Source organism: Silene latifolia, chromosome 5, assembly GCF_048544455.1.
Source record: "Silene latifolia isolate original U9 population chromosome 5, ASM4854445v1, whole genome shotgun sequence".
In the NCBI taxonomy this organism is placed as follows: domain Eukaryota; kingdom Viridiplantae; phylum Streptophyta; class Magnoliopsida; order Caryophyllales; family Caryophyllaceae; genus Silene; species Silene latifolia.
Window position 1 is genome coordinate 58,920,414 of NC_133530.1, and position 21,243 is coordinate 58,941,656.

General features: G+C 42.4%; 1 protein-coding gene across 1 annotated transcript; it reads right to left on the reverse strand.

The window, feature by feature from the left end:
* Positions 1–266: 266 nt before the first annotated feature.
* On the reverse strand, positions 267–5,960 carry LOC141657449 (uncharacterized). The gene is made up of 9 exons (XM_074464698.1): positions 5,669–5,960; positions 5,226–5,315; positions 5,028–5,153; positions 4,511–4,609; positions 2,918–3,060; positions 2,180–2,288; positions 1,873–1,980; positions 1,218–1,358; positions 267–1,005 (listed from the first exon to the last, which is right to left on the reverse strand). Exons 2-9 carry the CDS (start codon positions 5,310–5,312, stop codon positions 577–579), a joined length of 1,242 nt encoding a protein of 413 aa, XP_074320799.1. The 5' UTR covers positions 5,313–5,315; positions 5,669–5,960; the 3' UTR covers positions 267–576.
* Positions 5,961–21,243: the final 15,283 nt, after the last annotated feature.

Here is a 21,243-nt window from a genome sequence, read left to right on the forward strand (position 1 = left end):
TGAGTTGCGTTCTATTACAAATGGGGAAAAGGGTCGTTCCTAGGTAAATAGAAAGAAAACGAGGACTGCCCTATGCCCTAAACAAAAATGTGACAAATCTGACAGAAGTTTTTCACGAAGAATATAAAGAAGACAGTTTTAGAATGTCACTACCAGTGAGTCGCATCCCAGAATACCGCAACAGCTGCAGAAAGCTAACATTCTACATAAGGGAGTACGTTTTATTAATTTTGTTGAAAGAATGAGAATCCCACACAAGGCAAATGTAAAAAACATCCCACCAAAAATAGACTTCATTCATTTTGACAAACCGCTGTATATTCAAACATACACAAACACTGCACAAACGTTCATATCAGACAACCCAACGGTCTACAATTTACAGGAATACACATAAGAAATTGTACATGTAAGTGGAAAGTACAGAGGAAAGTAAAATCTCGAGTTGGGCCTCAGAATACATTATACCTGCATTCATCTTTCGTGGGTCTCGCCTGGTTAGGCTGGCATAATATCGAAATTTCTTCGGCAAACAAAACAAAACTTTCCTTGGAATCTCCGGGAATCATTAACAGGTTAACTTACACCAACTATTGTACCTCCATAGCTTGCAGAATCACCGAGAGGTTGATTCCGTGTACTATCAGCCTTATCACTGCTGTTTAATGGATCTCTATCATCTCCAGGCAGATCATCCTTATCTTCTCTCATATAACCCCTCAACGGACCAATACCACTGTCTTCATCAGCTATAAGCGGGGCGATTACTTCTTGAACATCACTAGATGGAGCTCCATTATAGTCCTTGGGTTCTTCGACAAAATTCTTATCATCATATTTAAGTTCACCTTGAAAGGGGATTCCGGAGCTTCTTTCCTGATGTCTGGATTGGTAATTGGGAATTTCTCGTTTGTTCTCATCACTAGGACCTGCTGTATCTCCAATCCTTGGAGCTCCGGGAACTAAGTCTGGCCGAGGCTCTACCCCAACCCGTCGAAGATGTAACTGTTACGCCACACAATAAACACAACTAGCGTAAACATATATGGTGATCCAGTGGTTAACACAAACACTTATATGAGACTGTCTTACATGTAAGCCTAACTCATTAACCCTAAAAATATAAGAACGAAGATAATATCTAAGAATTTGGGTTGGTCATAAATAGGAGACTCTCATACAGGACTCACTGAACCCAAACAAGACTTTCAAGATACCTGAAGATGCAGGTTAACTTCGTCAGGCCGTGACAGGAATGGGAAGTCACCTCCAGATTTTAGGTCTGCTCGCCTGGCTCCAGGATACCTTTCACCCACTTCGTCTTTAAGATGTTGTGGAATCGCACAATAGTCATTCGTCTAATGGACATGGGACAACACGTAGCAAATCAAAATTTTGCGGTTCAGGGAGAAGTGACTATATTATTGCACTGGATGACCATTTTCAATTTAGGAGGCCCATATTTTTGAGGTCATATCTTTTTCTTTATTTGCATCTATGCATCAAATAGATGACACAAGTAAACTAGATAATGAACCCAGTCCAATTTTATTCATAGGCAGCATTACGCAATGGAAAACGCTACATACTAACTTTTTTTTTTCTTGCTTCAACGAGAATTGAGAACCCAAAACCAGACCTGTTTAGAGAGAAAGCAGAATAGCTTATACAGTAAGGTTGCCTAATTCACTATGAATATGCCACATCAGATACACAATACGCTCTTATTCCAATATACAAATTTCAGAAGGGTCATAGAAGAATAAGCTTATACTGATTCATAATGCGCTCAGGACTGAGAGAATCCGGCAACCCAGGCAGGCTTACAGCTAAATACATTCTAAATATAATGAACATAGAAAAGAATCATACATCCATTATGGTTATAGATCCGTCTGGCAACAGAAGAGGTGCAACTGATGCAGATTCAACCGTCAAAGTCAATCTGGATGCCAGATCGTCTCGGGAAAGTGCATCAACCTATAAAAAGATCAAGTTTAGTAAAAACAAAAGATTTCAAGGTTTCCTACAGATGTTACTAATTACTAACTAGGCTTAACCTTGTACTATAGAATGAACGGAAAGGACCACAGGGTGGGTTCTATATCCTTGCTAAATGACTAGAAACAGGATGTGTGACAATGAAGTGAGCAATTGAGACAACGATTATGGCGCAGACCTGAGATACAACAAAGTCGACAGAATCCGCAATAAATGGCTCGTGAGGGCCATCTCGAATACCAGTTAAAACATATCGTTTCACAAGAAATGAAGGTGACCAGCTCAAACTGCACAATTTACGCAAATCATCAGTATACTTTCGTGCGCGATTGCCATTAGTATTCTGGGTAAAAGGAAACCAAACAGAACAAATAAGGAAAGGGAAAATTTCTAAGTTAGACCTAGGCAATAATTTTTCACAATAGTACCCCTCATGTTTCAGAGAGTGAGGGTAATCCATGATTCCATGGTGACCCCAGGGTTTTGACTTTTTCCCTCAAAATTTGAGTGGTAAACTACATGGTTAGAATTAAGTTCATAAATTATGCATGGTACGGTTATTATTGATGCCCTACATGTTTTAAAGAGGTTTTGGCACTTAGATATAATAAATTTATATCACATCCTACAATGTGTTTCCTCCCTCTCGTTTCCGTTCCTTTCCTTTCCTTGTCCATTTCCTTCTACAAAGATAAGCTGTTTAAGATCAGAAGCTTTAAGAATCCACATTTTCTATTTTGAGGAAGGAAAGGGTAAATAACAAAACTTATTTCCCAAGCAATTCAACACTCACAAAGTCACAGCCAGTCAACTAAACATATTATCAGAACTGGATATAAGGTTTCTGCAAAAAGTTGTCTTATTATAGGTTGCATGCTTATATATATAACAAGAGATCAATAAAACAATTACTTACACAGGAGCCCAAGGCATTCCAGCTGCAAAACTTTGTGTATCCAAAAATGTATTTGAAAGTACTAACGATTTGACTCGTCTTGGCCGGTGCTGAGCAAAAAGTTGTGCCAAGAAGCCACCAAGCGATGAACCATAAAGGTGTATCTAATGGACAAAAGTATTCGGTCTACGTTCAGCTCAAGCATTTATAAGGTCAAACAGAAACTAAGGACAATTATATCTCCACGGTATGATGTATTCCTCCACAGGTTTATTACTAATCTTATCTTATTTTCTCTTACGTAGGCCATAATGCTTGTAATCCAGTGGATGAATACATTGTACCCTTGGATCTATGCTCATTCTAATGAAAAATGCAGAAATACATGGTGAGCATAAAAGCCATGCTGCTCTTCTTGGTTACATATGTCAATTAATTTTTCTAATAATCTCCATTTTTTCTAGATGAAAACTTACCACATTATAACCAGACAGAAAAACTCAGTGAACTAGTAGACAACAGTTTAAATTAACAAATCATGAGCATTGGTCATCATAAAAAGACCATATGATTTCTTATAAAATATACTGGTTCAACAAACTACAGCACTAGTTTTGTTTACCAGCAAAAAATACTGCAGAAGAGTCAAAATACTGACTGCACGCTAAAGCTTGCTAGTATGATTAAGTGGCTGAAAACCTACAATATACTCCCTCCTATTCATTCATTTTGTCCCTCTTTCCTTATCGAAGCTAGTCGGATTTTTGTCCCTCTTTCATTTTTTGGTAACTTTTGTGTGGTCCAAATTTAATTACATGTGGGGTAGAGTGAAATAGAGTGTTTTGTGTGGTCCAAAATCATTTTCTTAATTCTTGTGCAAAATAGAAGAGGGACAAAATGAATGAATAGGAGGAGTACTTGCATCAACTCATTTTACTGCTGAGACATGTGATAAGTCCAGAATCCTTCCGATCTAGATTGACTAGTTCTGGAAACCACTAGCAGAATATTTAGAAAGGTAAACTATGACTTAAGACTGGAATGGCTGTCTGAGATTACATATGATCCTGCCAACAAGTCATGGTTCTAGCCTACTCAAAAAAGCATGCAATATGTCACGGTCAAAGACATATGCCGAATCGTGAAGCGCATCCTTGCCCTCTCTCAAGACAAGAATGCAAGCTTAAATGGTCAAGTGCAAGTGAGGGATCGCCCACTAGCACTCTTAGACCGGACACGGGACGGTGTGTCGGGAATCCTAGTCTCGATTATCAACGTCCAACGCACGATGGCAATAAAAGGAAATAATTCTAATATTGCAAGCAAGCAAGGAGCATTAACAAAGAGAAGTAGATTTCATTGACTAACACTCCTTAACGGGGAATAATTTTGATAGTACAACTCATACTAGAAACCTATATAAAACCTAACATCATGACCCGAGATTCGACACGTAGGAAGTAATCTTTGAGTATGATTTACAGATATCCTACTTATTACAAACTAAGGTGCGGAAATGAAAATTCGAAGTGTGCGGATACATCTGCAGATAAAACATGAAGAAACCAGAAAATATGTACTTAAAGAAAATAGTAGAAACTTTCGCATCCTTACATGGTGAACGTTGATTGCGTCCAGGAACTTTTCAAATGAATGAATCCACTCATGATGATTCCATACACGAGGGATATCAACAGAAATAACCCGATAACCCTGAGGAAGATAAATGAATCAATTAACCTTGTCACTTTATGCTCAATAATGACACCTAGAAATATGGAACGGAAAGAAGCTGGGTAGAGTTAGGAGAGAGGACAGGAGAACTAAAACGATACAGCAACCATGTAATACATGAACCAATGAATATCACATATTTGCTGTGAATTATGCTCAATAATGACACCTATCATATTCATCTTCTTTGTGTGAATTATACCAGCATGGCAAAGAGTGTCTATGTGTTACAAACTTGAGATGTACAGATACTAATATTAACTTAATTACAAAACATTTGGAACAAGAGCATTGCAGTGACTCTCACTGCATTTGTGGGTTGCACCAGAAATCCAAAAAATGTAGTTGCAATGAGGTAGCTGTAAAAAAGTACAAGGATGGGTGAGTTAGAAGTTACCTTGATTGACAATGTCATGACTTGCTTATAATAAACATCTGGTGATCCAGTTGTAGGTGGAATACAAATAAGAGGAGGAACCACCTTTGGACCAAAGTCGTAGTATCTCCATTGCTTTGAAGCAACCTATAAAGGCAATAAGTGAATGAGTATGATGTAAAACCAAAAAAGAGGAGAGAAGTGAAAACAAAAACATACAGGGATCTTGTGAAGTGGGACAATGGATTTGAAATGGATGTAATCACCAGGAGCTGCGAAAGTTCCTTTGTCTTTGATGCCCTTCATGCTCTACAAGTTTATGAGCAACTGTATTATAGATTTTTCACATCTAATTATCATCAAATGTTGGTTCCTCAATTCACATTCACAATTGGAAGAGGCAGCCTCCTCCTCAGTCCTCATTGGAGGTTGTGATTTTGAAGTTGGTCTTTGTTAGGATTACTAACATGGGAATTTCGGCGGCCATCATCATATATCATCTTCAGAAACTAATTGTTAACCAAATTGGGATTGGGATTGGGATTGACATTTCAAATTAAAAAAAAAAACAATAGAAGAGAGTAAAAAAAAAAACATTAAGATTAAGAGAAGAAAAAAGAAAAGGAAGAATCATAATTCATAATGTGGGGGTGGGGGCAAACCTGAGTGAAAGGCGATAATTGAAGAGCAAAAACAACATGTCCTGTACCCACCCCCGTATGTATATGTATTTAGAGAAAGAGATGATAATTAATTAATTAATTCAGAATTTGAGATGCAGAGGGTAATGGAGAGAGAGAGAGAGAGAGAGAGAGATAAACGCGAGTGGTCAAGCACTACAACTTCGACGGACGATCAAACAAACAGCTATTCAATTATGATCCAGATTCCTCACCGGTAGATGCTCATCATCATACGGTCACACCCACCTATGTCATGTTGTCAGTAATACACGTTCAACCCTATGTTCAGTCATGTATCCTCCGTGTCTAAACCTAGGGTTTGGACCCGGATTTGTCCGTCAACCTTTATTTGTTTGTTTCTTATTCATTTTGGGAAAATTCACGCGTCTTATCCTTAACTTTATCTATTTTCTATGTGCCAGAACAACTTTTTAAGTTTTATCAAAGATATCCTCGACATTTGATTTTCAAGACAACCTGTCTTTTTATCGTTCTTAAAATTTTGAATTGAAAGATAAATCATAGATTTAAATCGAATTGACTAATTTTTTTTCAAATTGATTACCTCTTCGAGATGTATAAATTAATAAAACAAAAATGGTTATTCGGAAATTTAACATCGACGATATGATTGGTTTGAAATTTCCGTTAAAAAAATCCTATAAAATGTCAATCGACATTTTTTTTCCCTCAAATCGTGAATTATGACGAGATAATCATTTTAAGAAAAAAAATTTGGCCATTAATTTGGTCTATGAATTATGCGCGAATTGAGTTTTTTTTTTATAAGCGACAAAAGCGTGTTGTGCATGAAAATCAAACATGGAGGGTATTATATACATAAACTTAAAAATTTGGATACCACGTGCAAATTGACAAAGTTAGGCGTACCACGTGAATTTTCCAAAAAAAACATCACAAAATTTAGTCTTTCTCCTTTACATTTATTACAAATCAAATAAAAAATGAGTAAAACAAATTTAACAAATAAGAAAAGAGGCTCCATTGCCCACTTCTTGTTGGCCAACTCCTCTAAAGGATCCCTTATAAAGGCAAAATCAAATAAACTTATGTGAAATGGGGAATCGTTCGCAAGACGTTATGCACAAAATTTCATTATAGACGGCACATATATATCCGTCTATAACTAAATACGGGTCAAATACAATACCACATTCCTAATAGGACAAGCAACAAGTGGGGTGGGGGCAAAAATATCACCACTTTCAAGCTATTTGACCCGTCTTTAGTTATAAACGAATATACCCGTCTATAGCAAGACTAGCTCGACATTATGACTATGGTGGACTAGAGTAAATGAGAGAAAATATCCAATGGAGATGTGTGGACATGGGCCACAAGTTTGTCTGCGGGCGAGAGCGCCCTCGGTCCGTAGTCACGGCCACCCGCACGCCAAGCCAAATTGTGGACATGCGGCGGTCTTTTGAAAGCCACGCTCGGCGGCATAAAAATGCTTTCGACCGGATCGTTTTAGATCGGTCGGTTTCGTCTCAGCAAAGGCCTCGAAACGATGTTTGAGATGTTCGGAGTCGCCACCAAGCATTTGTGGGATGCTTGGAACCCGTTCGAATCCACTTTATACCTAGGTCAATCAAGGCAAAAAGCGGTGTTTGACATAGGTACTAAAGATAAGGACTCGTCCCCCTTTTAGCATTCTATGCCTAAAATGACTCTCGTGCGCCCGGGATAAGGCCATCCACTATCCAAAGGTTACAGGTAAGGGGTGAGGGCACGTATTGGGAAGCCCTTTAATCGGACACCCAATCCCGCCCGCGTTAGCGGCCTCTACTGATCGATCATGGTTGTTTAAGTGCGAGAATTGATAAAACGGTAAATGCATGAATGCACATCCAAAAGTTTAACCTAACATGTGAGAGCTTCCTAAGTCGGTTTGTTAATCCAAATATCAAGTCATTGATGTCGAGTTGGATTTAGATTGATTTGCATGTTAAAACGTAAATTAAACATCCATTTACCAAATTCGGATTATGATGCTTAACACGATCCATTTATTGAAAACGGGTGTCAAATGACAAAGTGTAAAAACGTAAACTTGTCAATCTGATCCGTCACGTATTCGGGTTAACCGTAATCGGGATCGTCCTAGACAAATGCTAAAACGAAGCGAGCAGGTGCAGGCGGCCCATTGGGGCGAGCCTATTAGCGAGAGAAGGGGCTCTGCCCAGGTTTATAAAAGATGAAAACAGGAGGCTTTGGGCGCGAGCCATGAGCCGAACCAAGAGGCGTCTCCTGGTTGTAAAAAGGTTGTTTAAAACCAATTTAAAAGGTTGTTTAAAACCGTATTTGTGATGAATGATTGCAAATATGGTTTGCATGACTCGGAATAATTACTATTGTGTTAGTAATATTCGTTGTCGAATTTGCATGTTTGAAAAGCATAGTTTACAAATAAAAATGTAAAATGTTTGATTTGAACTAAATATGTTAAGTTCATTTATTTGTAATTAGTCAAGTTAATCATCGTACTCGGATTAAACCGACATGGTATAAAGAATCAATGATGATTATGAATTATGACTAATATATTTACAAATGTAAACAAATGAGAAAAATTGTAAATAAAATAAAAGGGGGTTAAAATACCCTTTAATGTGTAATTAACCAATAATATCATCGAGTCACGGAATAAACCGTCATGGTATAAAAAAACCAAGGATGATTTTTGTATTGGTCAAAATATGTTTATCATAAAAATGAATTAAAATGGTAATAAAAGAAAAGGAATTCCTTTAAAATGTAATTAACCAATTAATATCACCGAGTCACGGATTAAACCGTCAAGGTATATGGAACCAAGGTTGATTATAATTTATGGCTAAAAAGTTTGTCATAAAAATGATTTGAAACATTTGAAATGGTAAAAACCGATTGCTAATAAGAAATGAAATAAAGAGGAAAGACGAGAACAAACACGGTTGAGTCGGAGAGAACCCACAAGAGGCGCGAGCCTCCCGCATAACAAGGAGCTTGTCTCTGGCCAAAACTCGGTTTTGGCTCTGCCTAACCTATATTTGAATCGTGTTATGCATTGTTCATGCATATAAACTCATAAAAACAGTAAAGACATGAAATAAAGTGAGTTGTTTACATCCTCAAACTTACGTGTATTGATTTTTGCGACGTAGACGACTTTAGAGACGGTTTTTCTCGTAGCGACTACTCACGATCAAAGAAGTTTAAAAGAGTGCCTTAAAAAAGGATTTTGTTTTGAAAATATGTTGAAAATATGTTAATTAAAACATGTTGATTAATGTTGAGTTGGTCGAATGGGTCGGTAGAATTCACGGCGACGGTACCAAACAGTATGTGTAAAGCTTGTGTTTACGATCAGTAGGTCGTAAACACGTGTCGATTTTGTGACTTAGGAAGTCGAGTATAGAAGTTTAAGGGAGAAGGAGGGGGCGGACTCTCGCGTGAGTTTTTGTGGTGTGTGATGGTGGGTATTTATAGAGAAATGTGGGGAGGTAGGTCGGTTGAGTTTGCGTAGAGGCTAAGTAGACACCCCATTGAGGCGCGAGCTACCTTGTGACTAAAGGGGGTGTATTGTCCCTTTCAGAAATTTGGATTTTGCATTTGTTCTAACCAATGTTTTGTTGGTTGTGATTTGTGGTCTTTGAGGTTTGCTTAGCCGTGTAAGCTTACTCTTGGGTGATATTTGGGGTAGGTATTTTGTGTCTTTGACTCGGGTTTGACCCGTGTGAGTCGGGATTTGAATTTTGAGTCGGTTTTTTCTTGCCTGTCGGTTTAGACTCTAATTAGGGTCATTTTAATGCAAATGGCAAGATAAAACTATTCATGGCATTATTTTAGACATTCTAGATTTGGTTTGACTCGGGTTGACTCGAGTTGCGGGTTTCTGAGTCGGTTTTGGTTCCGAAGGCGGTTTCAACTCTAAATAGTGTTGTTTTAAAGGAAATGACATGTTAAAGACATTCATGACATTATTTTTTACATTCAGGATTTGGGTTGACTCGGGTTGACTCAAGTTGACTCGAGTTGCGGGTTTCTGAGTCGGTTTTGGGTCCGAAGACGGTTTAACTCTAAATAGTGTTATTTTAATGCAAATGAAGTTAGAAAACTTTTGAAATCATTTTTCATATCCGAGTAGTGCATTAAACCGTCTCATGTATAGCCAATCCACGCACGCATATCAAAAACACGCTATAGTCCGATCATCATCGGGTGGTTTTTGGAAGGTGCAGATATTGGGTATCTACAAGATGCCATTCACTTGACAAATGAAAAGATGGGCAACACAAATGCAACCAAAGTGGTTATAAACAGAGAGATGATAAGGAGTATGTCCGTGAAAAATGTTGGTGATGTAAGTGCAAATTGTCGGTCGTTAAGTGTAGTCAGGATTTGTGCAAAGTGTAGTTATTAGGGTGTAATTCCGGACGAGTTGTGACCACGTAAGCTTGTTGAATGATGTCTTTGACTTGTCTCTTCCTTTCGCTCTCTCATGTAAAGATGAACAAACTGAGGGCTCGGCTTGGTACCGAGCGTACTCACTCCGACGCTCAAGTCAGTAAACTTAAAGAGGTTAAGTTGTGTGTTACTTGGCAAAGTATATTGTAGAGAGATAAGGAGTTTATACCAGATTAATAGTGAGTTTTAGGATGAATTGTGGATCGTTTTCTCAATGAGGATTGAGGAGTATTTATAGACTTTCACCTTTTGTCACGTAGTGGCCAAGTGGCCAAGTGGCTAGCGGTGGAAAGACTATTCTACCCCCGGGGACCATGCGGGCCGCGGGGGCCTGGTTGACTCCATCCGAGGGGATGGATGTGAGTACGCGGATATGCTTCTCGGCCAGCTAGGTGCGGCCGAGACCCAGTGACAGCCGGACAGTCGCGCTCCCGGATAGGATCGCTTCTAATACGTTGACTTTGTTGTCTTTTGGCTTTGACCTTGTTCAATATGTTGACTCGGTCGGCGGGTGCAGAATATGCCCCATCAATTTGCCCCCAGCGTAGTCTATGCCGTAGTGGTATGGACCTTCACGAGTGTTGAACGATTTCGCGCAAGTTGAACTTCTTCCCGGCTTCTTCTTCCCGGCTTGGTTGCATTGTCAGCCGTACCATACCCCTCCACATGGATGTGTAATGGACATCCTATGTGGAAAAAGAAAATGGCGCCCGGCCGAGACCAAGGTTGAGAGTGCCGTTTGTACTTTTGATTGTCCCCTGCCTGTAACATCCCCTCATACCAAGGTGCCTTACCAGGACCACCCTACCATGAAAGTGTGTTACCATCTCGGTTGCCCGAGGTTAGTACATACCAAAAGCGTCGAATTAAGCACTATTATTAAAAAATCGTGAAATGTAAAGTTTACAATATCCAAAACCAAATACTGTTTAACAAAATTACAACTTCAAAGTCTTAACATCAAAAGAAAACCCACTAAGACTCAGACGGTGATGCTATGACTCGTGGTGGCAAATCTCCGAAGATAATCCCCAAGCTCTCACTAGGAATACCTGTCAAGCCTGCTCACCATCCCCGAATGGATCACCGCAGAATCCACAAATAACAACGGGGTCAGTATTACTCGACTAATAAGACAAACAAATGCAATAATCGTATGATCATCACTAATTCCCAATCATCCAAGCTCACATAGTAACCGACTACACACCAAAGTGTGTAGCCCTGCCAGATTACCCATCGCAACAGGTAATCCTCGCCGCCAGTGGGTGACCGCAGCCGATCCCACCTAGTCCAACTCCTCAACGAGCGACAACGATCCCTATCCCTTAATGTGCACATCCCCTCCCGTGGCGGGTTCCACGGAGGGCGAACTAGGGTGTGAAGCCACTCCCGCAAGTGACTCCACCACAATCACAATCACATGACATCGCAGTCATCTCAATCCCCTCACACCAACATTGTCACAAAAACCTCCATACTACGATGATCAACAGACAACGATAATTACAACAACATGTCATGCAAATCACAAGAATGGCGAGTAGGAAAACCCTACCTTAGCAATCAACAAGAAGATGCAACACTAACAATCGAAAGGCTCCTCTACGAAGTCTTCTCCTATACAATGATCATGCAACACGATTACACTTTGTACAATTCCCAAAATCCCCTTTCTCATATAAATGTACAAGAACCAAAAAATACAAATAATCACGAAGATAAAACTTACCAACAGTGCAACGAGAACTTATACGCAAGAACCACGATGATTACCCACACAATGACGCTACGAAATGCTTAAGAGAAGGATTAGGGAATGATTTGGGTGTGATTAGGGTAACGTAGAAATGATAAAGCTTTTAAAATGATATTAGAAACTGACGCAGAAATATAAAATACCCTAAACATTCCCTAATCAAACCGTCGAAATAACACTCCATTAAATAGGACACTCGGTCGAGTAAGTGCATACTCGGCCGAGTGTCCAATACTCGGTCGAGTATTCACTATACTCGGCCGAGTATTCCTCGGCAAAATCAAAATAACACACAACGAAAGCACTACTCGGCCGAGTAGGCTCTACTCGGTCGAGTAGTCACCAAGGAAAATCCGTAGTGTTACAATCTTCCCCCCTTAAAAAGAACTTCGTCCCGAAGTTCACACTCTACTATACAAGCAAGCACAACACTACGTCACAAGGCTATACCAACTACATAAGATAAGGAACTATACAAGCACCACAACAAGTTACCACAAAATCATTTCCCGACTCGAACCAAAACAAAGAAAAACAAAACAAAACACCATCGCGACCATCTCCTACCCCCTTAAAAAGACCACGGTTACGTTACGTCCCGTAACCAAACATACCGATCAAAAAGGTTAGGAAAACGTTCTCGCATAGCTTCCTCGGGTTCCCATGTGGCTTCCTCCACATTATGATTAGACTAAAGGACCTTGAGTAAGACCGTCTCACCATTCCGGGTCTTACGAACCTTGCGATCAAGAATTTCCTTAGGAATCTCGGCATAGGACAAGGATTCATCAAGTTCGATGTTCTCCATCTCGAGGATATGCGACGGATCACTCACATACTTCCGGAGTTGAGATACGTGAAAAACATTGTGCACTCTATCCAAAGCTGGTGGTAAAGCTAACCTGTAGGCTACCTCGCCAACACGGTCCAAAATTTCATAAGGACCTATAAACTTTTGGCTTAGCTTACCCTTTTCCCAAACCTCATAACACCTCGCATAGGTGACACTTTCAAAAGAACCTTGTCACCTACCGCAAACTCAATGTCCTGCGGTATAAGTCGGCGTAGCTCTTCCTCGGGCGATCTGAGCTGCTCTCATCTTTGACGAATCAACTGGATTTGCTCAACCATATCTTGAACCAGTTGTGGCCCCAAAACCTTTGCCTCGGAACTATCATCCCAACAAACTGGACTTCGGCATTTTCGGCCATACAAAGCTTCAAAAGGTGTCATCCCAATGCTTGTATGATAACTATTATTGTATGAAAACTCGATCAAATCAAGTCTGTCTTCCCAACCGCCCCCAAAGTCCATAACACATGCCCTTAGCATGTCTTCTAAAGTCTTGATGGTCCGTTCGCCTCGACCATCGGTTTTGCGGATGAAAAGCTGTACTCATTTTCAACGTTGTACCCATCAACTCTTGCAGTTCTTGCCAAAACTTTGATATGAACCTCGCATCACGATCGAAAACAATATCTTTCGGGATACCATGTAACCGAACCACATGCCTTCAGAACCCAATGCCACCGTGCATCTTAGACCAAGTATCCTTCATGGGAACGAAATGGGCTGACTTGGTTAACCGATCCACAATCACCCAAATCATGTTGTTACCTTGTTGTGACCTAGGTAGCCCCACAATGAAGTCCATGGAGATCGACTCCCACTTCCACTCGGGCATGTCAAAGAGGCGAATCTTACCTTGTGGTCTCCTTTGTTCACCTTTGACCCTTTGGCAGGTCAAACATCTAGCCACAAACTCCGCTACATCCCTCTTTATGTTCGGCCACCAAAAAGTCTTCTTAAGGTCTCTGTAAAGCTTGTCACCACCGGGTGAATGAATAAGAGTGCAATGAGCCCTCGACAAGATCATTCTCCTTAACTCGCATCGTCGGGAACACACCATCTCCATCAAAACGAACACTCCCATCCGGATTTATAGAAAACCGGAAGCCGCTCCACTCTCTACCTTTGACTTCCACTCCTGGATCTTAGGATCAAGCTCTTGCTTACTTTTGATGTTTTTCATACAACCGGCTCGATCGTCAAATCCCGATGGTATCCCCCCTCTCGAATCATAAAGATCCCCAAACTAGACATCTCATCTCTCAACTTCAACAAGGACATAGCTGTACATAGCGAATGAACGCTCTTCCTACTCAATGCATCTGCCATAACATTAGCCTTACCCTCGTGATAGATGATCTCCATATCATAATCTCCAATCAACTCCATCCACCGTCTCAGCAGCCGCATGTTAAGCTCCTTCTGAGTGTAGATATACTTTAGACTCTTATGATCGAAGAACACCTTAAAAGTTGCTTAAAAAGGTAGTGCCTCCAAATCTTAAGAGCGAACACAATCGCACCGACTCCGGATCATGAGTAGGGTAGTTCTCCTCATATTGCTTCACCGCCTCGAAGCATAGGCTATCACTTTCCTCCCCGCATCAAGACACAACCAAGACCATTCTTTGAAGCGTCGGTATAGACCTCAAAGTTCTCACAACCCTCTAGCAAGGCTAGGATAGGAGTGTGGTCAGCGTTCCTTTAAGGTCGAAACGCGTTTCACAACTCTCATCCCAAACAAATCTAACTTCCTTCCTCATCAAGGATGTCATAGGCCGCGCTATGGTAGAGAAATCTTTCACAAATCTCCGTAGTAGTCGGCAAGACCTAAGAAACTCGAATCTAAAGCCAACATTCTTGGCGATTCCCACTTGGTAACGGCCTCAATCTTACTAGGATCCTGAGATACCCCCTTCTTAGATATTACATGGCCCGGAAAAGCCACTTCCTCTAACCAGAACTCACACTTGGATAACTTGGCATAGAGTTGATTTTCTCTCAAGTGTCTGAGAACTATCCTCAAGTGCTCTTCATGCTCTTCCTTAGTCTTAGAATAAACTAAGATATCGTCGATGAAAATAACCACAAACCTATCCAAAAACGGTGTAAAGATCCGGTTCATCAAATCCATAAAAAGTGCGCCGGGCGCATTGGTCAACCCAAAAGGCATCACCACGTACTCGTAGTGACCATAACGAGATCGGAATCTTTGTTTTAGGAATATCCTCATCTGCTATCCTCGATTGATGATACCCGACCTCGAGATCAATCTTAGAGAACACACTGCTCCACTTAGGCCGATCGAACAAATCATCAATCCTCGCGAGAACGGATACTTATTCTTCTTTGTGAGATTGAGCTCTCGTAATCAATGCACAGTCTCATACTCCCATCTTTCTTCTTTACAAAAAGAACTGGAGCTCCCCACGGTGACACTTTAGGCCTGATATAACCCTTGCCTAACAACTCATGTATCCGCTTTTTCAATTACGCAACTCTTTAGGTGCCATACGGTAAGGTGCTTTAGATATAGGACCCGTTCGGCTTAAGCTCCGCTGAAATCTATATCCCTCTTGGGAGGCAAACTCGGTATTTCCTCAGGAAAGACATCTTTGAATTCTCTCACCACGGATATCTCTCGGAAGGTGGGCTCTACTCGGTGATCTCTCACGTGACAAAGAATCAAGGGACACTTCTTCCTTAAACATGACTTTAAGGTCATCACAGCTATAAACCTACACTTAGGCTTTACCACAAACCCTCTATAGGACACCCTAACACCCTTGGGACCCTTTAAAGACACTCTCTTTTGTCGACAGTCTATCCTGGCATCATACTTACCTAGCCAATCCATCCCGACAATCACCTCAAACCCATCCATAGGAAACTCTAACAGTCTCTTTTGGTAGATCTACCCCTCAATCACCATGGATATACCCTTATATAACTTGAGACACGACACGAGACTCCCGAAGGTATGAACACATCATCTTTTACAACCTCAAACTTCCCAAACCCATAGACACATGACATGACTTTTAGACACAAAAGAATGTGTAGCCCGGAATCAAACAAAACAAAGGACGGTACATTATGAACAAGAAAGGTACAGAGTAACTACATGAGCATCATCTTGTGCTTCTGCTTGTCCATCATGAAGAGCTTTCCTTTGTTTTTTGTCCTCCACCCCGAATCAAGCATTGGAGGTACTTGGCTTAGGCTAGCGAATCCGAGTGTATTTGTTATTAGGCGATAAGACCCACCACCACCGCGGTTGTAACCGCCCAGTTACCTGTCCCACCTCTGTTGCCCATGAACCTCCCGGTCGGTTGCTAGCAAAACTACGAGTCGTCCTCCGAGAGAAATTCCACGATCGAGCTCCGAACCATTGTCGGGCTTGTAGCTCGTGCATTCCGTCTTTGTGGCCTATCCCACCACGGTTGAAGCACGTAAGGTTGGTGTTGTCACTTACCACCCGACCCCCATTCTTTCCCGACCACGAGAACCTCCGGAGAAACCGGCTCCACTAGAAAAAGCCTTAGCATGGTTGAAATTTCCTTTCTTGTTGGTTGGCTGATTGTTGTTCCCGCCATCAGCCTTCCTCTTTTCATGCAGATCCTCTCCTCGATCTCTCTTGAGAGATCCACCATTCTCTCAGCTTGACCCGCTCTCAGATACACTTCCTTGAGGTCGGAGCAACCCCAAGCGGCATACGACTCACGATCTTAGCGAGATAAACCCCTCTCAAAACGGAGAGCCAAACCTCTTTGCCCATTTTGCATATCTTCAACATAACGAGATAGCTCCAAAACCGATGGTAGTAATCGTGGTGTCATCTCCTCGGTCATGGTGAAAGAATCAAAGTCGGATCTCATCTTGTGTCGGATATGCTCCGGACAAACCGCTCTCTCATAGCACTCTTCAACCCGGACCACGGAATAGCCTCTTCCGCTGGTAGTAAGCTCTAGCATCATCCTTGACATTCGCCACCAAAGCTGCAGCTTCTCCTCTTAGGTAGTACACTACCCGCTCAACAATCATGTCCTCGGGGCACTTAACCATTTCCATGAGAGCTTCAATCTCTTGGTGCCACTTCTCGGCGACTTTGGTTCACCTACCCCGTCATATGTGGGAGGGTGGAAACGAGCAATGTTGATGCTAAGGTGGGTTGCATCCATCGTCTTCTCGTTCCCTTTTCCCACATTTTTAAGAGCTTGAGGAGAGCCTCTTGTTGCTCAATCATGCGAGCAACCTCATCAAGAGTCATCTCTGAAGCTTGGATCTGTGCGGGAGTTCTTTTGGGCGGCATTTTGGTGATAAGAATTAAAGAAACGTAAACACATGCTCAAAATTTAACACTCTTCCGCCATAAGAACACTCGACCGAGTATACATCATACTCGGTCGAGTAAAAAGTCAACTTCGGTCGAGTATCACTCCGGATACTCGGTCGAGTATCGACTCCGAGCGAACGTCAAAACACAAAAACAACACTCGGTCGAGTGTAACAACACTCGGCCGAGTGGACACTACTCGGTCGAGTATAGAGGAATACTCGGTCGAGTTATCACAAACAGCAGCGATTGCTACTTTCCATCAAACAACACTCGGTCGAGTTCTTGGTTACTCGGCCGAGTACTCCATACTCGGTCGAGTACCTGCCCTGCTCGGCCGAGTTACGCTATAAACAGGTTTACAGATTACAATTCCCCTATCATGCTCACTATTCCCGTAGCAGTTACGTAAGAACTTAAAAGCCATGTTATAATCACATCAGCATACAATGCATATGTTAAAAACTGTAATACCATATTGTAATCATATCAGCATACACTTTGTACATATGCTAAATCCAACATTGTAATCACAACCCGTTTTATCTACCATTCCTCCCATCACAACAATTAAGAACTTCAAAACACATATCTGCAACTATAGACTTTTACCAACATGCATCTTCACATACATGCACATACAAAACCTAGCTCTCATCACACTCCCCCATGTTACCGGCTCGAGTTAGTAAGGGCCAATTTGCGACTCAAGGGACGTCTCCAGGAGTCTTTGCGGTAGCTCCAAACGACTCTCCCGGGTTCATTTTATTTAGACTCCCTAGGTTCATTAAATTCATTTGTTTAGGTGCCGGAATCTTTGGCTCTGATACCACTTTGTAACACCCCCTCATACCAAGGTGCCTTACCAGGACCACCCTACCATGAAAGTGTGTTAACATCTCGGTTGCCCGAGGTTAGTACATACCAAAAGCGTACGAATTAAGCACTATTATTAAAAATCTTGTGAAATGTAAAGTTTACAATATCCAAAACCAAATCTTGTTTAACAAAATTACAACTTCAAAGTCTTAACATCAAAAGAAAACCCACTAAGACTCAGACGGTGATGCTATGACTCGTGGTGGCAAATCTCCCAAGATAATCCCCAAGCTCTCACTAGCAATACCTGTCAAGCCTGCTCACCATCCCCGAATGGATCACCGTAGAATCCACAAATAACAACGTGGTCAGTATTACTCGACTAATAAGACAAACAAATGCAATAATCGTCCCGATCATCACTAATTCCCAATCATCCAAGCTCACATAGTAACCGACTACACACCAAAGTGTGTAGCCACGCGATTACCCATCGCAGGTAATCATCGCGCCTGTGATGGTGACGCAGCCGATCCCACCTAGTCCGGCTCCTCAACGAGCGACAACGATCCCTCGTCCCTTAATGTGCACATCCCCTCCCGTGGCGGGTTCCACGGAGGGCGAACTAGGGTGTGAAGCCACTCCGCAAGTGACTCCACCACAATCACAATCACATGACATCGCAGTCATCTCAATCCCCTCACACCAACATTGTCACAAAAACCTCCATACTACGATGATCAACAGACAACGATAATTACAACAACATGTCATGCAAATCACGATGAACCGAGTAGGAAAATCCTACCTTAGCAATCAACAACGATATGCAACACGAACAATCGAGAAAGGCTCCTCTACGAAGTCTTCTCCTATCAATGATCATGCAACACGATTACACTTTGTACAATTCCCAAAATCCCCTTCTCATATAAATGATTTGGGTGTGATTAGGGTAACGTAGAAATGATAAAGCTTTTAAAATGATATTAGAAACGCACGCAAAAATATAAAATACCCTAAACATTCCCTAATCAAATCGTCGAAATAACACTCCAAACAGGACACTCGGTCGAGTAAGTGCATACTGCGGAGTGTCCAATACTCGGTCGAGTATTCACTATACTCGGTAAGTATTCCCGCGTAATCAAAATAACACACAGCCAAAGCACTACTCGGCCGAGTAGGCTCTACTCGGTCGAGTAGTCACCAAGGAAAATCCGTAGTGTTACAATTGCTAGGTCTTGTCTTTGCTTTGTTGATCGGTTGGCCGTTAGAAGCGAGATACCATGGAGCGTGTCGAAGAAGTTTGGTAATCGTATGTCGATTGACATTCCGTGATCGCATGCTTGACACGTGGCTTGTCATTGATTGGTGGGCGTTTCATGGGCTTTGCCCGATTGTCCGCTTAATGGGCTTTGCTCTATAAATAGAGCGATGTGCCCCGCTTTTTTTGCCATCAAACTTCATTTTCTAAAAAAATTCCTCTCTCTTAGTTTTTCGAAGAAATTTCTCTCTAGTCTTCAAAGCGTTACTCGGCGTAGCACTTTTCCAAGGTAAACAAACAAATTTTTCCAACTTTTAATTATTAAGTTTTTGTTGTCACTATGTCTTCTGCGGATGCTCAACCCAGTACCTGCGCGGGGCGAACCGTCGCATCACGATGAACAGAGCCACTTTGGTTGTCACCCGATAGGGTTTGGGGGTCCCAGTCGCCTTCTCTGAAATTGATCCCCAATTTTTGGAGGGTTTTGATGATGACGATGATGAGGCGACCCTTCTATTGTAAAGAGCCGCATTTTCGTGGCACGGCGATGCTGTTCGATCAATCCCGATCGTGCTTGGACGAACAAGTTCGCTAGTTGTTCGGTTCGACCTCTTTGAAGATCATTACTCCTTCGGCAGGGGGTATAAAATAATTGTTCCCCGAGGGTGATCGGGCCGCCATTGCCCTCCCAGGGTTGTATCGGCGTGTACATCGACACCTGGAGTATGGGCTCCGGTTTCCTACGAATGAATACGTTCTTCGCCATAATTAAAGCCATGAATGTCGCCGTGGCCCAACCGCATCCGTTGGCCATCAGGACGATTATTGGCTTTGTATGGTTATGTCTTTTTAAAGGGGAGGCCCCAACGGTGAACCTCTTCCGCCGGCTCCACCATCTTCTAGATCTACCCTAGGTGGCACGGGGTGGTACATCATGACCACTGAGGCGGGTTATGTTACCGTTTCCAAGTTGACATCTTGCAAGGATTGGAAGGGGCGGTGGGTATACGTCGAGGTTCCGGAGGACTATTCGCTGCCCCGGTCCTTTCCAGTCGCGTCAATTTGCGGTGTGAGAATCAAGGGGAGCATGACAAATATGTCTCCTGGAATAAGCTTAAGATGGACGCCATGAAGGTCTATCTTAATGAGGACGAAACGCGGGCAATGAGGCATTTGGTGAGAAGGATGGTACGTAGAAGGATGGATGCCCGACGCCAGATCGTTCTTCAGGATGAGGCGCTCGCCACGTCGGCCTCATACCGGCCCTCATCCAGGTTAGTGGGGTCGATATGAGGCCCATCTTTGCTTTTATGTTTACGTATTTGAACCTTGGTTTATTTCTTTGCTTAACTCACCTTCGTTTCTTTTGCACCGATTTGGCCCGGATCGCCTGTCTCCGTCCTCGAGAGGTTGGGACTTGACGAACGGGAGAGTTGTTGAGCTGCATCCTAAGGCGCGCCACGTGATCATGACCGGCCCCTCACGAACTTATGGAGCGCGATTGAAGGCCTTTGGATGTGGCGGCTCAGCGCAGATTCGGTAACGTCGCGCCGGAGACCAAAGACAACGTCTACGGCGGCAACGGCGTCAACTCCGGCTCAATCGCTATCCCCGTAGTCCAAAAGGAGCGGTGGTCGTCGATGTGGAAGAGGAGGTCACCGTTGTGGAGGGTCCTCCTCCTTCAAATAAGAGAAAAGAGGCAACGCACACGCTGCTTCTTTATTCGAGGCCGGGAAAGGAAAGGGACGGTAGGCCCTCCGCCCAAGGCCGGGGCGAGTACGGATCTTACCCATGGCTCGGATTTAGCGAGGTTCATTGGGCATTCGATGACGGGCTCTACGACATGTCAATGAATGTTGACATGGATGCTTTGTCTGGATTTTTATAGATCGGCCGTTCTGAAAATTTGTCGTTCGCGACCGAAACGACAATTGGAGAAGCGACTGTGCAGACGGCGATAGAAATGTCACCGTTGACTCCTCATCCTGAAAGGTTTCCCGCTCGGCTTGTGGCGGAGGGCGCAAGGTTGTCAAGAGGTGGCGAAGTGGATGAACT